Raw genomic sequence first — 24,887 nt, 5'->3', positions numbered from 1 at the left:
AAGCTGAGACGAGTTCTATCTATCTTGTATATAAATTAATGTTTGAATGTTTACTTATGTTTACCTTTAGGTTTTCTAAAACCATTCATCCGATTTTAATAAACGTTGGTAAGTAGTTCCGCGTACGCTTATCCAAAAAACAAGATTTTTTCTTTGTATATTTGTTCTTAACCATATTCTATCCGTGCAATGCCAGGTCGGGTAGTTAGTAAATTACTAAATATTTTGATAAGTACAAGATAAATTACTAATTTTATGTGTTATAGCTTGTAAATAAAAGACTTGTAAAGTCCGTTATTATTTTATATTACAACTGATAATACTCGTATGTATAGCAGCTGCAACCCATAGGACACTTTTTTCCAAACATCACGAGCAAATATTAATTTGACTTGCCGTGATTGCAATACACATAGTTTTGTATTCAGATTCTGGTAGTATAACAGTGTAATTTATCATATTGATAAAAAACGTATATTGTGGTTGAGTTTTGTAAAAAAAATATAACATAAATGAATAACGTATTGATATTTAATGATAATTATTTTCCATATAATTCAAAAAAAGATGTTTTATGAAATATTTTTGTTTATGAAAAGTAATGTAATCCCTTTGTGTGAACACATCAAAAATTTTTTTGACAAGCAATGACTTGCTTGCTTGAGCACTGATCGTGAGCAGTACCTTTATCTCTATATTGTCATTTTACAATAGCAAACCATTAATGTGAATAAGGAACGGTTTTCTAAAAATATTCTCGAAATATACGGAAAAAATGGCTTCTGTAAAAGATGTAGCTTCTTTGTATCAAAATCTGAAAACAGAGTGGGCTAAGAAACCTCGTAAGCTAGACAAATGTGGCGAACTACTAAATAAAATAAAGGTACGGAGCGTGACTTGACAAATACTGTATGAATTCATCGATATTGTTTCGATCATCGATATAATTGTTTGTTATTAATTAAAACCTTAATATATTTTCAGATAGCATTAACACAACTTACTTTTTTACCAAGTAATAATACCGCGGCAAATCAAAAAGAATTGATATTGGCTCGTGATGTTTTGGAAATTGGTGCCCAATGGGCTGTAGCTGCTAAAGATGTTAAGGCCTTTGAAAGATATATGTCACAACTTAAATGTTACTATTTTGATTACAAGTAAGTATATTCCAATCATGTTGTTTTGAAATATTTTTAAATGTTAGGTGGGTACAACAAACTTAGCAAAAAGATAGACTCACTTGATACTTGAAAAATGTAAATATAAGCTTTTAATTTGACTTACGACTCCAATCTACATTCTTATCCTTTGTATAATGATAAAGGTTAGACTGTTATTGTATAGACAAAAAGATCAATATAATTACAAATAAAAGCTTATACATTCTTCTATTCTATTTCCAGTTCAGCAGGATACATTCTTGTGACTAATTTGCCATCATTCTATTTGACTTATGTACAGTACAGTAACAGCCTGTTAATGTCCCACTGCTGAGCTAAGGCCTCCTCTCCTTTTTTTTTGAGGAGAAGGTTTGGATCTTATTCCACCATGCTGCTCCAATGCGGCTTGGTAGATTACACAGGTGGCAGATTTTCAATTAAATTAGACGCATGTAGGTTTCCTCACTATGTTTTCCTTCACCATAAAGCATGAGATGAATTATAAACACAAGTTAAGCACAAGAAAATTCAGTGGTACTTGCCCGGGTTTGAACTCACGATCATCAGTTAAGATTAACACATTCTAACTACAAGGCCATCTCGGCTTTTTTATAAATAAAAATATTGTATACATTTCAGAGACCATCTACCAGAATCAGCATTTATGTACCAATTGTTGGGTCTGAACTTACTCTTTCTACTATCTCAGAACAGAGTAGCTGAGTTCCACACAGAACTGGAACGTCTCTCAGTTGATGTAATTAGAGCAGATCCATATGTACGACATCCATTAGCTTTGGAACAATATCTGATGGAAGGAAGCTATAATAAAATATTTTTGGCTAAGGTATGTAATATTTTTGTAGTGCATAAATAAATAGACACTAAAAACCGATGAATTTTTCAGAATTTAACAAAAAAGCTATAGATACATTTAATAAATTTCCATCAATTATTTATTATTCATTTCCTTAAAATTTAATTTGATTTCAGGACAATGTTCCAGCTGAAAGCTACACACTTTTCATGGACACCCTTCTTGATACAGTTCGAGGAGAAATAGCGGCTTGTATTGAAAAAGCTTATTTGTGTATATCATGCACAGAGGCAGCGAGACGGCTGAACCTACCATCTCAACAGGCTGTTTTGGAATATGGGAAGAAGGTATAAAAAACAAAGGAGGATGTATATGTGGAGAAGGATGGATATATCTCTAGAAATAATACTAATTATTTATTTCTTTATTTTGAAGCTTAATAGAAAACTTTAACTTAGAGATTTGTGTAAACATGAAAATGGGTTTTTTGAGTGTCATGACATAAATTAGATTATTTTATGATTTGTTCTCCGTTTCTGGGTGTTTTAAATACATCTTATTTATTAATATATGTAATGATAAATTAAATTAAAATTGTAGTAATATATTACACTTTTACAGCGCAACTGGGTACTTGGAGCTGATAATTGTTATCACTTCAATGCTTCTGAAGAAACCTGTGCCGCTGCAGCTGGTGTATTCCCATCATCTGAACTTGCAGAACAAACTATTGAATATGCTAGACATCTTGAAATGATTGTGTAAATCATGATCTTAGTGTTTAAAAATGGAGTTAATAAATAAAAAGAATAAAACCATGGTTTTCATTTCTTAGTTTATTTTTAATTGAAATTATTACTAGTACAAATGTTTTGTTTTTTTCTTTTCTATGACCCTCTTTCCTTCTATAATACCTCTATACCTAATAGCATTTATTTTTACTTCAACCGATTAATCATGTAATATTTGTGTGTTGTCTAATTTTTCGAGTTTTATGAAGTATTCCAATGCATGTTGAAAATGCCAATTCTTTAATTCCAAACACCTGAAATAAATTTTCGGTTTATTTAGAAGTATGCATTATTGAAATTTCTCGTCTTTTGGGTTTAAAAACAATATTCATTTGTATACAACTTTATAATCATACCTTTCGCTTGGTTTTGCTTCAAGTTCCGTTAGCATCATAAAGATTGCAATAAGCTGCTTTTTAATATAATCGTCAGGGACTGTCTCAAACCTAAGATTTAATGTTTTTCTTGGAACCTGAAATATTTTATGTAACAATTTACTGCTTATCAAATATGTTATTTTAGTGTTGTGAATGGATAACTTTCTTTAGAAACTTTGTATTTTTTCATATGGCAATTAATCCATTGATTCGGATTTCGGCGACGCCGCTGTCAAACATTGCAATCTGCGACGAAGTCAGTGTAAAATTATTTTTGAACATAATTTTTAAGCATTCTTAAGACATGAAGAAACATCAAACAAGGCAAAAAACTTTAAATGACCCGGTTATTGTTTCACGGGTCAAAAATTATCTGGCTGAAAACGTGGACAAGACATTTGTCGATGTTAGTCAAATGGCGCGTTCTCTAAAAGAGCGCTATCGCGAATACAGCAACAGAAGCGACAACGCTTTTTGTCAAATGGTCGAAAGTGCCTATAAAGTAGTGTTACAAAGCTACGGTCTTGATGGTGCGTCTACGTCTGAAGGTTCAGAAGAAGAATCGGACTTAGAGTTGTTAGACGAAAACAATAGTGCGCTTAATGATCGTTTGTTAGCAATGTACAAGATGCAGGATAAAAAACGGGCGCCGGCCTCCCGCAGAGCTACTGATAAGTCAGGTGAACCCATTGATATACTCAGTAGTGATGAGGATGGTAGTGCCGCGCCAAAAATACCGAAAATCAATGATCAAATAACAATTACACCGCATATACCGTCTAGAAATGCGAACAGTACAACTGTCGAAAGTACAGTGAGACCACAACAAATACTAAACACAATGGATAAAAAACGAAAACTAGACTCAAATAAAAATGCACCACCAAAGAAAAAGGCCGAATTTGGCTCTGTTAAAAATGTTAAGGTTAGCTTTGAAGATGTCGGAGGTATATCAGATTTAATTACACAAATCGGTGATCTTGTTCTACACATGAAGCATCCTGAAGTTTACACTCAGTTAGGAATAAAATCACCTCGAGGTGCATTATTACATGGCCCTCCGGGTACTGGAAAGACATTAATAGCTCATGCAATAGCAGGTAAACTTCAATTACCGCTTATAGCTGTTACTGGTACTGAACTAGTTGGTGGAGTGTCTGGTGAGTCAGAGGAAAGAATAAGGGAGTTATTTGATAGAGCTGTATCGGTTGCACCCTGTGTGCTATTCATTGATGAAATAGATGCAGTATGTGGAAATAGAATCCATGCTCAAAAAGATATGGAAAAGAGAATGGTTGCCCAGTTATTGGCTAGCTTAGATAGTTTGAATGAAAATATTGCCTCTGTCTTGATACTTGCTGCAACAAATAATCCAGATGCTTTAGACCCTGCATTACGAAGAGCTGGTCGATTAGAACAAGAAATTACTTTAGGAATTCCAACATTAAAAGCTAGAAAAGAAATTTTATCGATTCTTTGTAAAAATTTAGCCTTAGCAGATGATGTAGATATGAATGCTCTTGCTCAAATCACTCCGGGTTTTGTGGGTGCTGATTTGCAAGCTCTTGTAAACAAAGCTAGTACATACGCTGTTAAAAGAATATTTACTGAGATTCGTTTAAAAAATAAATTAGAAACTTTAAAAAAAACTGAAGAAATAAAAATTGATAATGAAGTTAAAGATGTTATACCCAATGGTGATGGCAGCAGTGAGGAATCTGTAAAAGAACCAGATGAACCTGGAGAGAATACCACGGAACCACCACCAAAAACAGATTCCACTGAAGTAACACCCGAGGAAAGTAATGAAAATGGAAGTGAATTAACAAATCATATTGTAGATGAGCCCGTAAGTAAACCACTTGACCCAGTGGACGAAGTTTTATGTCTTCTTGAAAATAATTTACCATATCCTCCAGAAGAGTTAATTGGGCTTGCAATTAGACATGATGATTTTTTAAAAGCTCTTAAAACAACAAAACCATGTGCCGTTAGAGAGGGTATAGTTACAGTACCTGATGTTACATGGGATGATGTCGGTTCATTAAATCAAGTCCGGAAAGATTTACAGCTAGCTGTATTAGCTCCTGTGAAATATCCAGAGCAGTTAAAGAAACTTGGGCTCTCTGCACCAAGTGGCGTATTACTATGTGGACCCCCAGGTTGTGGTAAAACGTTGCTAGCAAAAGCCGTTGCAAATGAAGCTGGTGTCAACTTCATTTCCGTAAAAGGGCCAGAGTTATTAAATATGTATGTGGGTGAGAGTGAACGTGCAGTTCGCACGTGTTTCAGGCGTGCCCGTAATTCAGCTCCTTGTGTAATATTTTTCGACGAATTCGACGCTTTATGTCCGAGAAGGAGTTCACACGACAATAATGGAGCCGCCAGAGTAGTTAATCAATTATTAACGGAAATGGATGGAATAGAAAGTCGCGAGGGAGTTTTTGTTTTAGCTGCATCGAATCGACCTGACATTATTGATCCAGCGGTTTTGAGACCTGGACGTCTAGACAGGATAATGTATGTCGGTATGCCTGCAACTGAAGATAGGTTCGACATTTTAAAAAAGCTAACAAAATCCGGAACAAAACCTCAACTTGGACCAGATGTTGATTTACAAGTTATTGCAGGCTTAACAGAAGGCTACACAGGAGCAGATTTGTCCGGTTTAGTGCGTGCTGCGGCGACGAATTCTTTAACAAACCACATTGCAAATGGAACTCTCGAAGGGGAGATATTTGTATCTTTCGACGACTTCAGAGCTGCCCTTACAAAATGCAAACCTTCAGTATCTTCTAAAGAACAATTACATTATGAGAAACTAAGATTGAAGTATGCAGGCGGTATTGATGAGAAGGAAATGGAGATGGAGACTGAACTAACTAATGAAGAATCAATGGATACAGTGTAAAATATATTTAGGTTAAATGTAATATGTCAGTAGTAAGCTAAAGGTTCCACTTGTATCACGTCCCATATTTTAAGCGTGTTTTAAAAAGTGCCAAGTCAAATATATGTAATTTTGATGTATTTGATGTCTTTTACTGCCTTAAGTTCAAAGTAATGATTGTAGTTTTCAGTAAATAATCACATTATTTTAGTGTGCTTCTGTATTTAAAGTGAATGTATATATGATCTTTCAAGAAAATATTTACATAACTTATATATTTGTTAATGAGATAATAAAAATTAAAAATGTATCTTTTTTGTATTGAAACATGATACAAATATATTATTTTAATATTTCATGAACAAATACTTGTAACTATTTTTGAGAGTGATACAGATGGTAGGTAATCTCATGAAGCCATTTATGAATGTCTGCACATTTTGAATTCAGTGACAAATAAAATATTTTTATTAAAATATACATTTTTTTCTTTATCAACTCTATATTTCTGCATGGGTAATTATTATTTTAGTTGTTTGAATAAAAACGATATACCTAACTAAAATTACATTTTTCTATATTTTATAGCAATATTAATTATGTATGTACATGTAATGATAATAATAATATCCTGGGACATTATTTACACACGGCCATTTGATTCCAAATTAAGCAGATAGACTATGGAAACCAGACAACTGATATACTACATATACTTCTTTGCTTTTGTAAATACATACCTATATAGATAATTACACCCAGACTCAGGACAAACAGACATGTTCATGCACACAAATGTCTGTCCTGGGTGGGAGTCGAACCCACAACCTTCGGCGTGAAAGGCAAGTATCCAACCAACCACGCCAACCGGCTTGTCAAATGTATGTGTCAAGTATTTTTTTTTCCTGTCTGAAATATCTGTTTCGAAAGAAAACAGTTACTAAAACTATCCCTTTTTGAAATATGATAATATTCACTCGACTCATTAGTAAAGACAGCAAAGACTTAAAATTTTGATTTATTTCTGAGTAAACTCTACTAAAATGTAATATTGTCCGTTGTTTAAATAGATTACAGTAACAGCCTGTTAATGTCCCACTGCTGGGCTAAGGCCTTCTCTCCCTTTTGAGGAGAAGGTTTGGAGCTTATTATTAATAGATTACGCATGATTAAAAAATAAATAATTAGTTTTTTGGAAATATTGTAATGCTTTATATTCCTAAGCCTTTATCATAACTATAGAGATGCGAAAAGTTTTCGAGAGGTTGAGAGGTTTTTTGACGTGAGTAATTTTTTACTTGGTTGGTGTGGTACTCACCATAACAGATTTGAAGGCGTTACAAGAATATTCCACGGTCGGTTCATCCCAGTACACGAGTTCGTTTCGTATTTTATAGTGATAACCATTATCGGTATGTAGAACTATTGTACGAGAGAATGCCATTAGAGGTTCTTCTTCTGCTAAAGATTCCGCGGTTACTTTCAGTATACCAGCTATTTTAAATATGGTTGAAGAATCCTGTGTAATCATAAATTAAATATAGTACGAATATATAAACTAATTGAATTATCTCTTTGGTCTAGAGTGACTATGGGGTGGTTAGCTTTGTGCAAGCCCGTCTGGGTTGGTACTACCCACTCATCACATTTTTGGGTGGGTACCATCCATTCATTACATTTTAAACAACCGAACAGCAATACATAGTATTCTTGTGTTCAAGTTGAAGTGATTGTAACTACAGGCAAGGTATATTATATAGTTTCCAAGCTTGGTTTGTTAGGAATGGTTAATATTTCTTTCAGCGCAAATGACAATGGGCGATAGTAGTAGGCATTTGAAGGTCAAGACTTTAAATCTAGGGTTGAACCAATAAAGTTATTGATTGAGCGACATGGAAGTTTTTAGTGTGATTTAGATACTTTTTTCTACATTGCCACAAAAGTAATATTTTTTTGAGGAAAATCAACAATTTAATGAAAATAGTATAGAGAATAAATTATCCACAGTTAGGAAAATATTGTATTATGTGTAGAAATTTTTTATGAGTACTTGACCACGCTTGTTCTAGCGCTGATTGATGGTTATAAATGTGAGAGAATCTTCTGTTAGAGCAAAATTGAAACACCGCAGATATCGTCGTGAAATTTTAGAGAGTAATATGCGATATTGACCATAATATATAACAATCGTCGGTTGTGAACATTTAAGGATGAATAATAAAGTGAATTCTTACAGAATAGCTTTGTAGATCAATTACGCCTGTATATATGTCAGAGATAATAAATTTAAGCGGGTATACGACGTCACTTATTAGAATAGCAACACCAAACAACGTGATGTATGTCATGTAGGTTGGTCGGTTGTCAGACGTCAAGTGTGAAAATTATAAGACGGGGGCCTATTTTATTATGTAGCCGACTGATGGAAATATAAAATATAAAGGAGTATGTCAGTAGCGCGTGTGATCGTTCGTCTAGCAACTCCCTTGGTCCCTTAGTCTCTCGCTCTCAGGACAGCGCCAGCGCCGGACGTGCGCGATGACTGATTTAATAAAATCAACATATTGGACGACAATGGCGGCCATTCAAATGGCAATCCATTTGAATCCGCGGCATATATGTCTTCGGACAAATACAGGTGAAATTAGGTTATCATAACTCACATCATGGTATAGAACATCAGTGGTGAAAGTTGTCGGGTCGTGTTGTGTATTCGGCCATTTTCTGATAAGTTTTCCAATATTTGTGACGCCCTCCACTTTGTCCATGTTCCTTTCTAGAAAGTTTTGACTTTTGATTGAGAAGTTTCGCATATGTTTGTAGGCTGAATCATAACCTAAAAAATTATAATACATAAGCAAGGTAATACATAAAAAGTCGATGAGTTTCCAACAATAATGCAAATGCAAGAACTTTGTATTGCTGTACAGCGCCAGCTCTATTTTACAATGAAGAAAGAGAAGATTTTTTTTTCTAGACATAATTTTTCTCGTAAAGTATAATTTTTCTCATAAAAATAGTATTTTCGTCCGAACGAATTGTCCGTTAAAGATAATATTCACATAATGTTTAGCATATACTTTGTAGCTATGCTAGGATTCGACAGGTGGCGCTTTTGTCAAGTTATAAACATATATAATTAATTATTTGTCGCGGACAAGCAATCCGTAATAATATTTATTTAATCGATATGAATTGCTTAAATATTATTTATTACCATACGATAAAGCCAGAGACTACATCAATACTAATTAAAGGTTAAAATAAACTTTGAGAAATTAAAACCGCGATGCTGAGGGGATATTTTATATTTGCTAAAACATTTTATATTGTTTTTTTTTTAGATATACATATGTGTAATTCACCTAATATACCGCCTGCCGTATATAAAGGCATTTATATACTTCTTGCACAACACAAGATACATATTGGACAAAAAAACGAAATGTGCGTAAATCATTCTTTACCAGCGGAAATGCTGGTACAGGAAATATGAAGGTTTGTGGGTTTTTTCTGGTATTTCTGATCTGCTAGATTTTTTTTTACGAAGAAATTACTTACGTAGTCTGTTCCTACACGTGATTGTCATAACCGCATTTTTCATGTACATATCTTGGATACATTGTCTATCATCGTTCTCTAAGTCTAGAAGTGGAAAGAACACTTCTAGGAACTTTTCAACTATAGGACGAGCGTCCTCTGGGCAATAGTTTTGTAAGGACTTCGGTAAATCCCCTTTTAAAGTAATTTCAACTCCATCCTGCGAAACAGACAAGTTTCAGTTATATTTTTTAAAATTCAAATGGAAGGGGAAATATTCGTCTTTTTATACCAGCCGAATTCGTTTTAGTAAATTTTACATGAACACACACACACGCATGCACACACACGCGCACACACACACACGCACACACACACAAGTACGCATTTAAAGTGGTGAATATTTTTAATCATGATCGTAATATGTATAGTCTTATATTAGTACTCTCTCTGATCTCTGTACAATTGTAACGACGTCGATTTGACGTACAAATAAATTACAAAAAATAGTGTCTTGGTATACGTTTCAGATAATTAGCAAAAAGATATTATACTTAATCTTTTAAGAATATACACGTATATGCTTTATTTTAATATAAGCGTTAGGAAGCATATATATTTTTTTATGTAATTACTAATATCATTTTTTTTCATCTTTACGGTTTATTGGATGAGAGTAATGTAAGGGCTCGGTTGAGAACCTTGTAACTTACCAACTCCCTTAAGCCGGGGAACATCATTCTAATAACGTTCACGTAATAGTCTGGTTCTATATAATTAATGCAAAGGGGATTCCCCTCCAGCATAAGTTTCTTTAAAGGCAAATGTTTACACGGCAGTAAAACTAGAACGCTTTCTAAATAATTACGTGATAAATTTAGAACTTTCAAACGTGGCGTCACTGTTGCCAGGTTGAATCCTTCTATTGACCTGAAAGAAAATATCAAATGATAGAACTCGTGTTTTCTTCCGTTCTATTTAATTGGAACAGTATAGGAAAATCATAGACAATCAAGATGTTTTGATTGAGAAGCAGTAAAAACATTTTCAAGCAATTCGAAAAATTTGTTTGTTTATTTAAAAACTTTATTAGCTACCACAATGTGTAATGTGGAACAAAAGGCGGGCTTAATGCTTGAAGGCATTCTCTGCCAGTCAACCGTCATTAGTCAAAAGGTAATTAGTAATTTATATTATTCACAGTACACAAAAATATGCATATATACACATACATATAATAATCAATTTGATCAAAATAACTAATTTCCTTTAAGTAAAAGTAGTAAGTAACAGCGTGAAAATGTCCCACTGCTGGGCTAAGGCCTCCTCTCCCTTTTTGAGGAGAAGGTTTGGAGCTTATTCCACCACGCTGCTCCAATGCGGGTTGGTAGAATACACATGTGACATAATTTGGTTAATGCATAAATAAAAAAAAAACTATTTCATCCAGCGGTCCGGTTTGATTCACACACGGTCATCTGATCCCAAACTAAGCAGAGCTTGTGCTATGGAAACCAGACAACTGTTATACTACATATACTACTTTTCTTTTGTACATACATACTTATATAGATAATTACACCCAGACTCAGGACAAACAGACATGTTCATATTATTTTCATAATAACCTTTGACATTGAAAGCACTTTTAAAACATAAATTAAAAAAAAAACTTACGTAATTCTATTAGACGATAGATCGAGTTCCGTCAAATGCTCCCACGTCACATCACTTTGTATCTGAATGATCTCCGATTGATTGTGTATATGATTTAAAGGGAAGTATATAAAATGACTTATATCTTAAAAGAAAAACATATATTATTATTATTTAACTTGGCTGTAGGATTTTTACAAGTCTGTCTGGGTAGGTGCCACCCACTCATAAGATATTCTACCGCTAAACAATATTTAGTATTCTTGTGTTCCGGTTTGAAGGATGAGTGACCCAGTGTAAATACAGGCACGAGAGACATAAAAAAATATCCTGGGACATCATTCACACACGGCCATCTGATCCCAAACTAAGCAGAGCTTGTACTATGGAAACCAGACAAGTGATATACTACATATACTACTTTTCTTTTGTAAATATATACTTATATAGATAATTACATCCAGACTTAGGACAAACAGACATGTTAATGCATACAAATGTCTGTCCTGGGTGGGAATCGAACCCACAACCTTCGGCGTGAAAGGCAAGCATCCACCAACCACGCCAACCGGCCCATCGATAATAACATGACATAACATCTTAGTTCCCAAAGTAGGTGGCGCATTGGATATGTTAAGTTGGTATTACAATACCAATGCAGTCCAGTCTACGGACGATGGTAACCACTTTTTTACTATGCTTAGGTTAGTAGGCATTTTGATGTTATGTCCCTTGTGCCCCTTATTACACTGGCTCACTCACCCTTCAAACCGGATCACAACAATACCAAGTACTGCTGTTTTTATAAGTGTATTGTTATCACGACACAATCGGTAGTCTCGATTATGTTTGAATATTAGATGTGTATACTTTAGTGTATTCAGGTTAATGCTTTAAATTTGAATGTAATTTCTTGTCTATGATTTGACTTTCCCCGCGGCGACGTATGTGTATTATAAACGCCACGTTTCAAATATGCTAGTTTAACGAAAATTTATTGCGTAGCACATATTCATTTAACCATATTTTTCGTTAGTAATGCATGTCGTTATAAGCATTTTATTATAGTTTAATTGCAATGCATGAGATTTGATACTTTTGTTGCTCTAAGACATTTAATAATTTGAATTAATTAAATTTCGGTATTTTTTTTTTGCGATACGTACGGTCGCATTTTTTAATTTTTTAACGTGACGACGGTTCACATATTCGGCAATTAAAATATATGAATTTGTTAGTGATTCTCTCAAACTGAGTCATTCTTAGTTTTTGAGCCTTTTTTGATTTAATTTGGCGTGTAACGATGGGGCCGATATATAGGCTGCCTATAAAATAAAAGTTTAAAAAAAAAGACGGTTCACATAGTGCGTGACTACTAAAAAATCTCATCAAGTTTTGATGCCCTAGGCCATACTACTAGCCCAAGTTTTCGCCCCATAGACCGAGTAGACCAAGTAATCTCTCGATTGTTTACTATAGAAACTCACCTTTCTTCAAAGTAAATTCACTCAAATCGATTTTCTGCCCATCATATAACGACACGAGTCGTTTACTCAAAACGAGTCGCGGCACAAAGTCTATCTGTTTGTTCGTTAATTGCGTTTGTGATATTGTTATCGATAATTCAACGTCGTCCTTCTTTATTATAAACCCAAGCCAATGTATCAACACTAAGGCCCCGCTGCAACGAAACACGAAGAACTTGCATTCCTTTGCTGTAAACTAGAACAATTTGTTGATTAGAATTAATTAATAATTGTTGAATAAATTTATAGTATTTTTTCTTAATCGAATTACATATGCATGCTTAAATTAAGAATAAAATTTAAATATGCAGATTTCGGGATTCGATTCTTGGATTATATGATCTGCGTATTAACATAAATTAAGAAAATCGTTATATCGAGAAACGTAAAGGATTTTACTATTTTTTTTTTTTATATGCCCCGGGATGGCAAATGACTCTACTCCACCTGATGGTAAGTGGTAGTAGAGTCCAAACGCGACGACGGCCAGTACAGTCGGGAAGAATGTTCTGTACTAGCCGTCCCCGCCTTGCCGCCCCTCAAGATGCCTCTTCACGCCTCGTTTGAAGGAACCCGGGTTGTAAGAGGAGTAACTATGGGATATAAGAATATACTAAATAAGATCAAATACATATTTTTGGGGTAAGGTATGACTATTTTTAATTGTATTACATTTATATTGAAATAAAAACATAAAAGACTATTTTTGAAACGATTAAATAATAAATACCTCAATAAAAGTTGGTATGAAACTTTTTCCTTTTAAATTCTCTAATATAACATCCAATAAATTCTCTTTCGTCCAAGATGTTGGATACCCGGTTACCTGCAATATTACATCAAATAAATATTTAATTACCCTCTAGCCATTTGTTCTATATGTAATATATTGTTAGGAATGTCTTCCGACGGGGCGTGGCCTAGCGGCGCGACTTGATCACGTGATGATCATCATAGTGGGGACTGGCCCCGCCGAGCTCATCGGCCGGCCAGGCTGGCTTAACACTTCTGCTTGGACCGGTTGTGGCGGATATCTCATAAATAAAATTTCAGACGCTCATTTTTGATTCCTTTGTTCTATTTGTGTGTGGAATTATACGTGTCGATCTACGTTTACTTTATTGTTGTATAGTTGTATTGTTTTATCTCTTTTTAAAAACGTATTTCTATCTTGATTTCTAATAATGTATATATAGTGTCAATAGGTTATTGAATCAAAAACAGTGAAAATTGTGGTTTTAAAAATGGAATGAAGTGAATCGATCACGAGTTACAAATCTTCATAATCCAAGACTCGTAATATATTAAACTAGATAATTGCGTTTTAAATCACTATAATCTGATGGAACAGAAAATCTGATAAGACCGGAAAGAGTTCAGAAACTATACGTGGTTTCCGATGGTCCAGGAGTTTAAGCAATATTCGATTCAAACCCGGGCTAGTAGCGGATGTATAATTGCCAACCCGCATTAGCATTTGTTTCTTTTTTTTTATATGTCCGGGATGGCAAATGACTCTACTCCATCTGATGGTAAGTGGTAGTAGAGTCCAAACGCGACGGCCAGTACAGTCGGGAATAATGTTCTGTACTAGCCGTCACCACCTTGCCGGCCCGCAAGATGCCTCTTCACGCCTCGTTTGAAGGAACCCGGGTTGTAAGAGGAGGGGAATACGTGAGCTGGTAAGGAATTCCATTTTTTGGTAGTGCGACAAAGAAAGGAGTTGCCAAATTTCTTTATGCGCGATGGAATTGATGTCACAGTTAGGCGGTGACATCGAGAACCAGCTCGCGTGGACTTAAGAAGGAAGGGGGAAGCATTTGTTGGTGTGAGCTCCAAACCTTCTCGTCAAAAATAAGAGGTCTTAGTAGATTTCTATGCGATTGTGTAGATTCCATGTAATATTATTTGTAGAATAAAATATACCCACCGATAACATAATTAAGGAGTTATCTTTGGTATATATTTCTTCCATTTGTTCTTTCTCCATCATCATTACAGTCTGCAATTGAGATAAATTTATCAAGTTTAGAAATACAGTTATTTCAAAAAAAAAAAAAAAAATTAATAGAACACCTATATTTTAATCAAATGAATATGATTTGACGTAAGTACAAGGGATTCTTCGAGAATACTTTATAATACATATTTTGCGGTGAAGGAAATTAATTCAAACATGCACGGTATTAAATTTTTAAATGTGTTATTGGCTGATGGATTGATTGTTTTCGTGAATGGACAAGAGAGAACACGTCAGATGAATAAAATCGAGGACCTAAGAGAAGTATAACGACATTGTAAATCTGGTGATATAATATGTGAGCGTACGGTCATTATGATAAATATCAACAATTCTGAAGTTATTTCGATGTCGTCTCGACTAACGTATAAATCTTACAAGTACGTTGAAAGTCTAGGAGGCAATCGGCAAAAGGCAGATAAATGTACACCTATGCATACTATTGCTATAAGATATTTATAAGCAATAATAGTAAGTAAATCTTCGTAATCGTAAGTTTCGTGAAGATTCTAAGAAATATTAACTACTCCTTTCATTTCCATGGAAACTAAGATGTTATGTCCCTTGTGCCTGTAATTACACTGCTTATTGCTGTTTGGCTGTAGAATATCTTATGAGTTGGTGATACCTACCCAGACGGGCTCTCACAAAGTCTGGGTAGGTACCACCCACTCATCAGATATTCTACCGCAAAACAGCAGTACTTTGTATTGTTGTGTTCCGGTTTGAAGGGTGAGTGAGCCAGTGTAATTACAGGCACAAGGGACATAACATCTTAGTTCCCAAGGTTATTGGCGCATTGGTGATGTAAGCGATGGTTAACATTTCTTACAATGCCAATGTCTATGGGCGTTGGTGATCACTTACCATCAGGTAGCCTATATGCTCGTCCGCCTTCCTATTCTATAAAAAAAACGAGTAAATATTATCTTTCAAAAATGGATAGTTTTAGTAACTGTTTTCTTTCGAGACAGTATCTAGACGGGCTTACAAAAGGCACTGCCACCAAGAAGCAAGAACTTACCTTAGAGTATCTTGCGGTGACGCTCTTCTTAACAGCAACGGGTTTATTCCACGGCCAAAACGGAAGATACTTCACAACGATATCGTCTCTACTGTTAAGGATTTCTTCTCGTTCGTTGACGGGTAAGTCCTTGTGTGTTTCATCTATCACTTCCCTGTGTAAGATGTTACCTTGCTACACTTATCTGTTATTTATTTATTAAGGATCACCAACGCAGGATACACACATACATACATACTTACACAGTACATTACATCGTGGATTAAATTTTTAAATATGTGTGCTCCTTCAATTAAAGGAGACCACAGCAAGCGCATAAATAATAATGGCAGAAATTAAAAAATATATATAAAATAAATGTTACGTAGGATATTCAATAAAAAATCATAAAAACTATAAAAAATGTAAACAATGGTTAAACTAAGACTAAATTGTGCAAATGTGAGTTAAGTGTTATATTAAAAGAGCTACAAAAATTCAAAATTAAAATAATTATAGTATTTATAAAAATTAATTATAAAAACAAAACATGTAGTGAGAAACAATTTTACATACCATACAGTACAAATGGAAACCAAATCGCTTTATCAAAAAACACAGCTATGAATGAATTTGCGAATAAAAGTATGATTATAAGGTACAGTAACAGTAACAGCCTGTTCATGTCCCACTGCTGGGCTAAGGCCTCCTCTCCTCTCTTTTGAGGAGAAGGTTTGAAGCTTATTCCACCACGCTGCTCCAATGCGGGTTGGTAGAATACACATGTGGCAGAATTTCAATGAAATTAGACACATGCAGGTTTCCTCACGATGTTTTCCTTCACCGTCAAGCACGAGATGAAATATAAACACAAATTAAGCACTTTTTTTTTTATAGAATAGGAAGGTGGACGAGCATATGGGCCACCTGATGGTAAGTGGTCACCAAACGCCCTTAGACATTGGCATTGTAAAAAAATGACAACCATCGCTTATAGCCAATGCGCCACCAACCTTGGGAACTAAGATTTTATGTCCCTTATGCCTGTAATTACACTGGCTCACTCACCCTTCAAACCGGAACACAACAATATCAAGTATTGCTGTTTTGCGTAAAGTCAGACACAGACAAGCTTGCACAAAGCTACACGAAGTAAAAGGTTACCGATCAACTTAACTATTTATAAAAATTGACATAAATATAATGACTAAAAATGTATATTATGTTTAAATCAAATAAATTGAAATATTCTATTACCAATATCTGGTGCGTTATTGCCTGAAATCTTCAACATGTGTTGCCAATTATTATATCATGTAAACCGAAAATATGTCAAGTTAAAAATAAAAATATTACCTGACAGTTTGTTCTTTATTCAAACAGAGGTTTATCGTTAGTTTTGGTTTTTTTGGTTGAGATAATGGCCCTAATCTTTGGAAAGCGCTTACACGTTTATTAGAATCCAATACATCCGGTGATTCTGAACCGTCTTGTGAATCTGGAATTTAAAATTATATATTCATGTTAGAAATTATAACAAAGAAAAACTCATAATTCTAAGACCTTACAGAAGGTCTGACGATAATAATTAAAATATAATACATAAAAATATACCTTAACTTTGAAGCTTTTAATATATTATACATTAATTTTTAATTGATTATTAAACTTATTACAAGTTACGAAGGAAAATTATCGCTAACATGAGTGAGTTATGATATGATGGATCAAAATATTACGTAGTTAACGTATTTAAGACACGTACGAAACGATTTGCTTCCTCGTTTCTGATACGCACCGTTAAGGTCTATTCCACCCTTAACCCTTCTCACTTCCATTTTCCCCACCACCTACAATATGGGTGCTTTAAGTCAAGAGTGAATAGGCCTCTTTTAGGCAAGCACGCTCCACCTTACTCTAGCTTATATGTTGAAAAAAAACGTCCTAGCGAAAGCGTCTTTTTCATGATTTTATTGACATTTGTAACTCTCATAAATAAATTCGGAATATGTCTGGCTTAAATTATCTGCATGCGACCTAAAAGGTTGCCCAGACGATTTTCTCTCTGAGACAAGGCATGAAAAAACAATGACAAAAGCATCAACAACGTGTGCGAATATTCGTCACAAATGGGCTTTGAAGATCGTGAATTATTCAATTACTATTTAATATATTAATTACCAATTAGTTTTTAATCCTTATTATGTAAATATTTCGTCTGTTGGCGCTTGTTTCAATATTAGAGAAACTTTGACGAGACTAACTAAAGTATAAAAGTAAAGTTAAGTAACAGCCTGTGAATGTCCCACTGCTGGGCTCTTCTCCTTTTTTGAGAAGAAGGTCTAGAGCTTAGTCTAACACGCTGCTCCAATGCGGGTTGGTGGAATACACACTTTATTTTTACTTAAAATAATAGGTAAAAATAATATGTATGGATAGATAAGTATAAAATAATGAGTAAGTAATTAAAATATTTATATAATAAGTTAGTTGATGTCTTTCAGTAGAGTCGACATTCTGAAACAGTATGGCGGTAGCATAAACAAATGTTGAAAAAGACGAAACAAAAAACTCGAAAGACTACTTGAAACGTTATAAGCAATGTATTCAGATAAGGGGGTGTCTTTTTAGACATTTCACTAACCTTCTTTATTTTTCGCTTCCTGATAAACGTCGCTGGGGGAGTAAATTTGAGGTTGGCTTATAAGTTGATTTTGAATGAACTTTTGTGGGTTTTGTAAAATCGTATTTGGCGTCCAATCGAATGACCTTCGAGTATTTGACGTACTTGGATTTTCAGAATCTGTAAGAAATAGCAATGGCATTATGAATAGTTAAATTGTGTTATTTAATAATTTAAATGAAAATTTTAATGTTATTATGCAAAATATTAATTTTATAATCGTTCCTAAACGTATTTCCTCTGATTAATAATTTATCTGATTTCGAATTAATTGAGGTGAAGTTAACAGAATGAAATTCGATATGAAGGACTTTGACACTTTTATTATGTGTATTTATTATTGCATAATTTATATAAGTATAATAATTCCATGAATTATACATGAATATATTTTTATTTTATAAATAAATTACATTAGCATTAAAATAATTCAAATATTGGTAGGTGATTACTCACAAATTTGTTGCTGTGGCTCTGTATACTTATCCATTAGTAAGAATGATCTTGGAATACCTACATTAAAAATATAATAATATGGGCAAAGTAACAAAAGTAAAAATATATTATTAGAAAAAAATATATAATCATTGTCGACATATATATATATATATATATGACTATCTAATCGTCCCGGCTTCGCACGGGTAGATATTGGATTTGCGTAAAATCATTTCTTTGTGAGCGTCTAAGTAGGGGTAGGGGAAGGAGTAACTGCCCGCATAGGCGGGCCGGCCGTCAGAGCGCCACGGTAGCATGCGAAAGCGATCCCGTGGCGCTCCTCGTTAAGACGGAAAGGGTAGCGCTGGTTTTTTATTGGGTATTCTGATGTTCGGGGCTCACTCGGCGCCTTGGACACCGGCGAGCCCCACATACCCCCCCCCCCACTGTTCCCGTGGGGGAAACGCGTAAGGCGTTTTTCCAGCGGTAAAAAAAAACTGTGACAAATTTCAAGTCAATCGGGCGGGTAGTTTAAGAGATGTCGTGATGTGGTATTTCGCTATATATATAATATATATATATTATAGTAGTAGTAGTAAGTACAGTAACAGCTTGTAAATGTTCCACTGCTGGGCTAAGGCCTCCTCTCCCTCTTGAGGAGAAAGTTTTGGAGCTTATTCCACCACGCTGCTCCAATGCGGGTTAGTAGAATTCACATGTGACAGAATTTCAATGAAATTATACGCATGCAGGTTTCTTTACGATGTTTTCCTTCACCGTTAAGCACGAGATGAATTATAATCACAAATTAAGCACATGAAAATTCAGTGGTGCTTGAACCCACGATATAGAATAAATATATTAAAAAGGATAAGGTTCTTAATTCGATTGATTATCCTTATGTGTGTTAGTTTAGAACTCCGTCGTTTATAAGGCAATTTGAAAAAAAATATTCTTATATTGGTATCCCTGATGATATAGGGATTTTGATATTTTCATCAACAAGTCAAGCATTTGCATTAAAGAGTATCAAGTTGAACTGATGAAGAAAGTTACAGAAAGCCACTGGAATCCTCAATGAAAATTATGTCACGAGTATTTTTTTTTCGAGAGTTTTATTCGAAATCGGTATTTTTTAAAAATAGGTTTTAAATTATTTTTTTATTATATCATAAATTTCATTTACCTGCTGGTAACCGTTTCGTTACTGAAACAAATAAAAAAGTCAGTTAAAACATTTAAATTTCGAGTTTCATGTTGAAAATAATAAAAATTATAATTATTTTATACGGATCTAATTTATAATATAATTTGTACTGCTGTATTCATATAATAAAAAAAAAGTGAGCGCTGCGCCGACCCTAGGGCAGAGCGAGAGGAGCAATCGGTCTAAGCGCAGGTAGCAACGACGCGAACATGACAAAAACAATTTCCAGGGTTATTAATATTATTATTTTAATAAATGTGGTAATTATTATTTATATAACATATATGTAAAGTGAAAGCGTCGACCAGAGGAGCTCTGAAGGACAATCTCGCTACCTTATCAAAGGCCAGGCCGGCGCTGGATTAATCAGCCAGTGTATTTAAAGACAAAGGACATACATCTTAATTCCTAATATTAGTAGTGTTATGAATAGTTTATATATCTCGCTGCGACATAGCTCTTAATCTATGGATAGAGGTGACAATTATTGCAAAGCTGTCTGCTACATATTAAACAAAACATCTTAATGATATTTAGTTAAAAAAGTCAATAGTATGTGATAGTCATACCTGGTGGAGTGTTGTGGTTTGCGCCAACATTGTCCCATTGTATGTCTGACTTTATATTATTTTGTACAACTGTCTTAATGTCTGAATGTAGACCTTCTAGCAGTTCTCTGTTTGCTTTCTTCTTCGCTTCATCTAACATATTTATCATAATAAATCTACAGCAGTCATGTCTAACACTTAGGTATGACATATAACTGCTGTGGATTCTTTGTTATTTGGGATTATTAGCTAGCTTATACGGAAACCAGAACTGCAGAAAGCAGAATCAAAAGTTATTAAATACCAGGTTGGATCATATTGGATTTTCAGTCAAAATTATCAGTAGCACCATAGGGAAAGGAAGTTGGCAGTCTTACACTACCGTTCCAGGTTTCCATACAATCGGAGTATAGAAGTGAATGAGTGTCTGATCTATACACGGTTTCTGTAATCGTACGCAGTTGGCTAATCTTTGATTAACTGCCATGGTCAAAATCTGTTCTATAAAAAATTTACATGTGGAAGAACACACTCAGCATAATTTTTCATTCTTATTTGCTTTTGGTGCAACATGTTCTACCCTTCCATTCAAATCTCTAGTCATATTTACAGTTACTCCTGTCTTGTACACGTCATCACATCCATTCATGTTTTTTTTGGTGCTTTTTGCTTTATTTCCTAACCTAACACTCTTACTGTAGTCTTTGACTCGGCATTAATGTTCTGTCCATTCTCAATACATTTATTAATTTATGCGTTTATCTATCAACTATTAACTATCATGATATTATAGCTTTTTTTTTTATATTCGCCGGGAGGGCAAATGACTCTACTCCACCTGATGGTAAGTGCCTTCGCCTTGCCGGCCCGCAAGATGCCTCTTCACGCCTCGTTTGAAGGAACCCGGGTTGTAAGAGGAGGGAACACGTGAGCTGGTAAGGAATTCCATTTTTTGGAAGTGCGACAAAGAAAGGAGTTGCCAAATTTTTTTAATATTTTTTTTTAATATCTGCCATAGTTATAAGTTTATTGTTGTCAAAGGTTGTTTGCATGATTCTTTGTGTAGTGTAATTTTATAAGAATATTACTAAATTTGTTTTGTTATTGGTAAAGCCAATTCAATGCCTGTAGTTACAGTGGCTCACTCACATTTCAAACCAGAACTCAACAATACTATTATTAAAATATAGTATTGCTGTTTAGCAGCAGAATATATGATGAGCCCTACCACCTAGTAAATAATGGCTACTGTATGTGCTGGCTAATAGCCAATGTAGGCTAATATATGGCTATTAACCATCAGAATAGTATGTTACTGAATGAGCTTTGTATTAATAAAAAATATATAATAATAATAAAATTTAAAAGAATGAATTGATGTGATATTTTTTTGGTAATTATTTTTTATATTGTCTTACAATAATAATGTATGATATAAATTTCTTTATATGTATTTACCTTGTCCACTTAGTAAAGGTTTCTCCGGCCTATCATGTTCTGGACTAGTTCTTGGCTCAGACTTATTTTGAATTTCTAATTTCTTAGCATATTGTTCTTGTAACTTTATTTGGAAATTCGATTGAATATTCTTCTGGAGACTATTGCTGAAATTTAAGAAAACAATAAATTATTATTATTATTAAATGACTTTATTGTACACTTACAAGAAAAAAAAAGATAAATACAAGTAAAAAAAGAACAAAAAAGCTTAAGAATAGTCAAGCTATATAAACATAATTGCTAAAATATTGTGATAATTTTAAATGATGTATCATTAATGGAGTTCATTGTTATTGCTTTCTATATAATAAATGGAAAACTGTATGTCCTATCTCATAACATAAAGAATTATTTTTGTATTTCTTAATAAAATCTTGTAGTCATAGATTTGTTTGTAGCTTTGTTTTTTAATATAAAATCAGTGTTTTCCAATGTCTTAGTAATAAGTTTACTATTTACATATTCTATGTGGTCATTCAAAAATATAACATTGTAAACAAAATAATGTAATCCAAAGAAACATATTAGTGAACCATGCTAAAAAGCTTTATGCTTATGAAATAATTCAATGCTTACTCTTTGTTGTGATTCTCATTTTGTTTTGTATCGTTAATTGAGCGATTTAATATGAGGTCATCATCATTTAAATCAACAATTTCTTCTGTCGTTTCAAAACTCATGAATGATGGATTGTTATGTATTTCAAAGTCATCAAATTGGTTGTCTTTAGCTCTTGAATATTTTCTCAATGTTTTGGTCTCCATCTGCTCTTTTTTTAAATCATTGGAGTATGAGATATTTCTATTGTAGGCTGTTTGGTTACTTTCATTTCTTGAACTTTGCTTTTCAGTAGTTTGAAATTTTTTTAAAACTGATTCGAATATCACAGTATTGGAATTCATAGTTGCATTTTGAGATTGACAGTCTTGTGAATTTGAGACTTCAGTTTTAATGTCCACAGATGTATCTTTCTGCAATGGAGAATTATTAAACTGATATTCATCCATATCAGGTTTAGATTTATTTTTTTCTACATTTGTACTTTTTGTTTCAGTAGATAGAAATGTGTTAGTTTTCGGTCCAGGTTCCAAAAATCCAGGCAATTTGCAGCCCGAAAACATTGGTCTAGTAAGTCTAGGTCTCGACATTAGCGGTCTCGGATTGTCCGACACATAATTAGTTCTACTTAGAGCTAATTGCTGATGTATATGAAATAAATTAGCAATTGTTTTCAGACGCTGAAGAGTTGCAGCGGGATTTGTGTCTTGAGGTTGTTGCTGTGAACGTCTAGCAAAAGCATGTTTTCTTTTACGTTTATTTTTTTTCTTTCTTGACCTGAAATTAGGTGTTATGATATTTCATAAATAGTTATGAAGTAAGCCTTTATATCATTGGCATAAACATTGAATATTTAACAAACAAGGAGTTAAATATTTAAACTGTTTACATGTAAAAAGCAGTATTGACGAAATTTAAAAGGAAAAAAATAATATAAAGATTTTATTAAATATAATTTAATTAAAACATAGGTATAAATCTCAAGGATGTATCTTGTAAAAAATAATAGTAAGTTTTTTTATTTACTTACGCAACTAAATTAACGTTATTATCCATCTATTTATTTTTAACAATGTTTTAATTCTATTTGGTAAACATATAATTCTGACGTTAGACTGTTTGACTTTGATTAACTAACTTTTGACAACGACTTATGGAACATCGACGTTGCCTTATAATAAATATTTGTTTTGTAAAACTATTAATCTCATAATTTTTTTTACGAAAGTAATAATTATTACAAAATATAATTTCATCATCATTAAATCGTTCATGCAGTGACACTTACTTAAACACACAACTGATTACCTAATCATTTCTAATGGAAAATATTAGACTAACTTTTTTCAGCTTTAGCTTCGGCATAGTAGTCCGAATCATAAGATCAGGATGCATCTGTGAAAACCTTTTTTTTTTTAAAAGGGTTTTTTATATTTGGACTGAATAAATATTGAATTGATTTTCATATGTATTTGTCATGACTTGGTCAAAGTGAAATCATCTCATGTCGTATCTACGTTTTAACACAGATATACGACTTACCGAGGACCAACCCGCATTGGAGCAGCGTGGTGGAATAAGCTCCAAACCTTCTCCTCAAAAAGAGGAGAGGAGGCCTTTAGCCCAGCAGTGGGACATTCACAGGCTGTTACGGACGGACGGATGTATTTGTCAAATCAAAGTGTGATTTGAACTCTAATATTATATGCAAATTATGCAACTAGAAAATAATTTTTACTTTCAAAAACACAATTAGTAAATTAGTATGGCTTTGATTGACGTAACTTGTTTCTAAGTTTAGAATACATATATTTTGCGCTCAAATAGCGTTGAGACGCCAGAAAAGGGAAAAAAAGTAGGATACATACATCGATACCTATTAACGGTTTAATGTAATTATATGAAAAATAAAGAAATCGAATAAAATTTATATGCTAATAGAAACATTATTTTTTTAACCTAAAATAACAGTAATAAAACAGTACTTATACCTATATATATAGTAAATTTTTTATTTACTGATAAAATTAAGATATATCCTGATCTTTTTGGATCATAACCAAATTCTTTATGGTGCATATTTTAGAAGTATGACGAATAATTATTTAGCAATTTTTCGGAAAATTGAAATATATATTATAATTATATTAATAATAGTAGTAACTACTAT

At 33.5% G+C, this 24,887-nt stretch overlaps 3 protein-coding genes across 6 annotated transcripts; 2 read left to right on the top strand and 1 right to left on the bottom strand.

Annotated features, from left to right (window-relative positions):
• Positions 1-660: 660 nt before the first annotated feature.
• LOC126769617 (26S proteasome non-ATPase regulatory subunit 8-like) lies at positions 661-2,807 on the top strand. The gene is made up of 5 exons (XM_050488489.1): positions 661-883; positions 985-1,160; positions 1,803-2,010; positions 2,157-2,327; positions 2,602-2,807. Exons 1-5 carry the CDS (start codon positions 776-778, stop codon positions 2,743-2,745), a joined length of 807 nt encoding a protein of 268 aa, XP_050344446.1. The 5' UTR covers positions 661-775; the 3' UTR covers positions 2,746-2,807.
• LOC126769375 (uncharacterized) lies at positions 2,806-23,838 on the bottom strand. 4 transcript variants are annotated; one of them, XM_050488101.1, is made up of 19 exons: positions 23,748-23,838; positions 22,736-23,494; positions 22,118-22,263; positions 20,681-20,812; positions 20,091-20,111; positions 18,923-18,979; positions 18,428-18,586; positions 17,140-17,281; positions 15,805-15,958; positions 14,691-14,762; positions 13,491-13,586; positions 12,722-12,956; positions 11,256-11,379; positions 10,292-10,508; positions 9,600-9,798; positions 8,702-8,874; positions 7,357-7,557; positions 3,128-3,243; positions 2,806-3,025 (listed from the first exon to the last, which is right to left on the bottom strand). In XM_050488101.1, the coding sequence occupies exons 1-19, from the start codon at positions 23,771-23,773 to the stop codon at positions 2,932-2,934; spliced, it is 3,123 nt and encodes a 1,040-aa protein (XP_050344058.1). In that variant the 5' UTR covers positions 23,774-23,838; the 3' UTR covers positions 2,806-2,931. The 4 variants fall into 4 exon arrangements, with proteins under 4 accessions (XP_050344058.1, XP_050344059.1, XP_050344060.1 ...); XM_050488102.1 differs by lacking the exon at positions 18,923-18,979; XM_050488103.1 differs by lacking the exon at positions 20,681-20,812.
• On the top strand, positions 3,343-6,520 carry LOC126769386 (nuclear valosin-containing protein-like). The gene has a single exon (XM_050488132.1). The coding sequence runs from the start codon at positions 3,453-3,455 to the stop codon at positions 6,057-6,059; it is 2,607 nt and encodes an 868-aa protein (XP_050344089.1). The 5' UTR covers positions 3,343-3,452; the 3' UTR covers positions 6,060-6,520.
• Positions 23,839-24,887: the final 1,049 nt, after the last annotated feature.

Source organism: Nymphalis io, chromosome 7, assembly GCF_905147045.1.
Source record: "Nymphalis io chromosome 7, ilAglIoxx1.1, whole genome shotgun sequence".
NCBI classification, from domain to species: domain Eukaryota; kingdom Metazoa; phylum Arthropoda; class Insecta; order Lepidoptera; family Nymphalidae; genus Nymphalis; species Nymphalis io.
The sequence above is the reverse complement of the archived record's forward strand: the minus strand, read 5'-3'. Positions and strand labels throughout refer to the sequence as shown.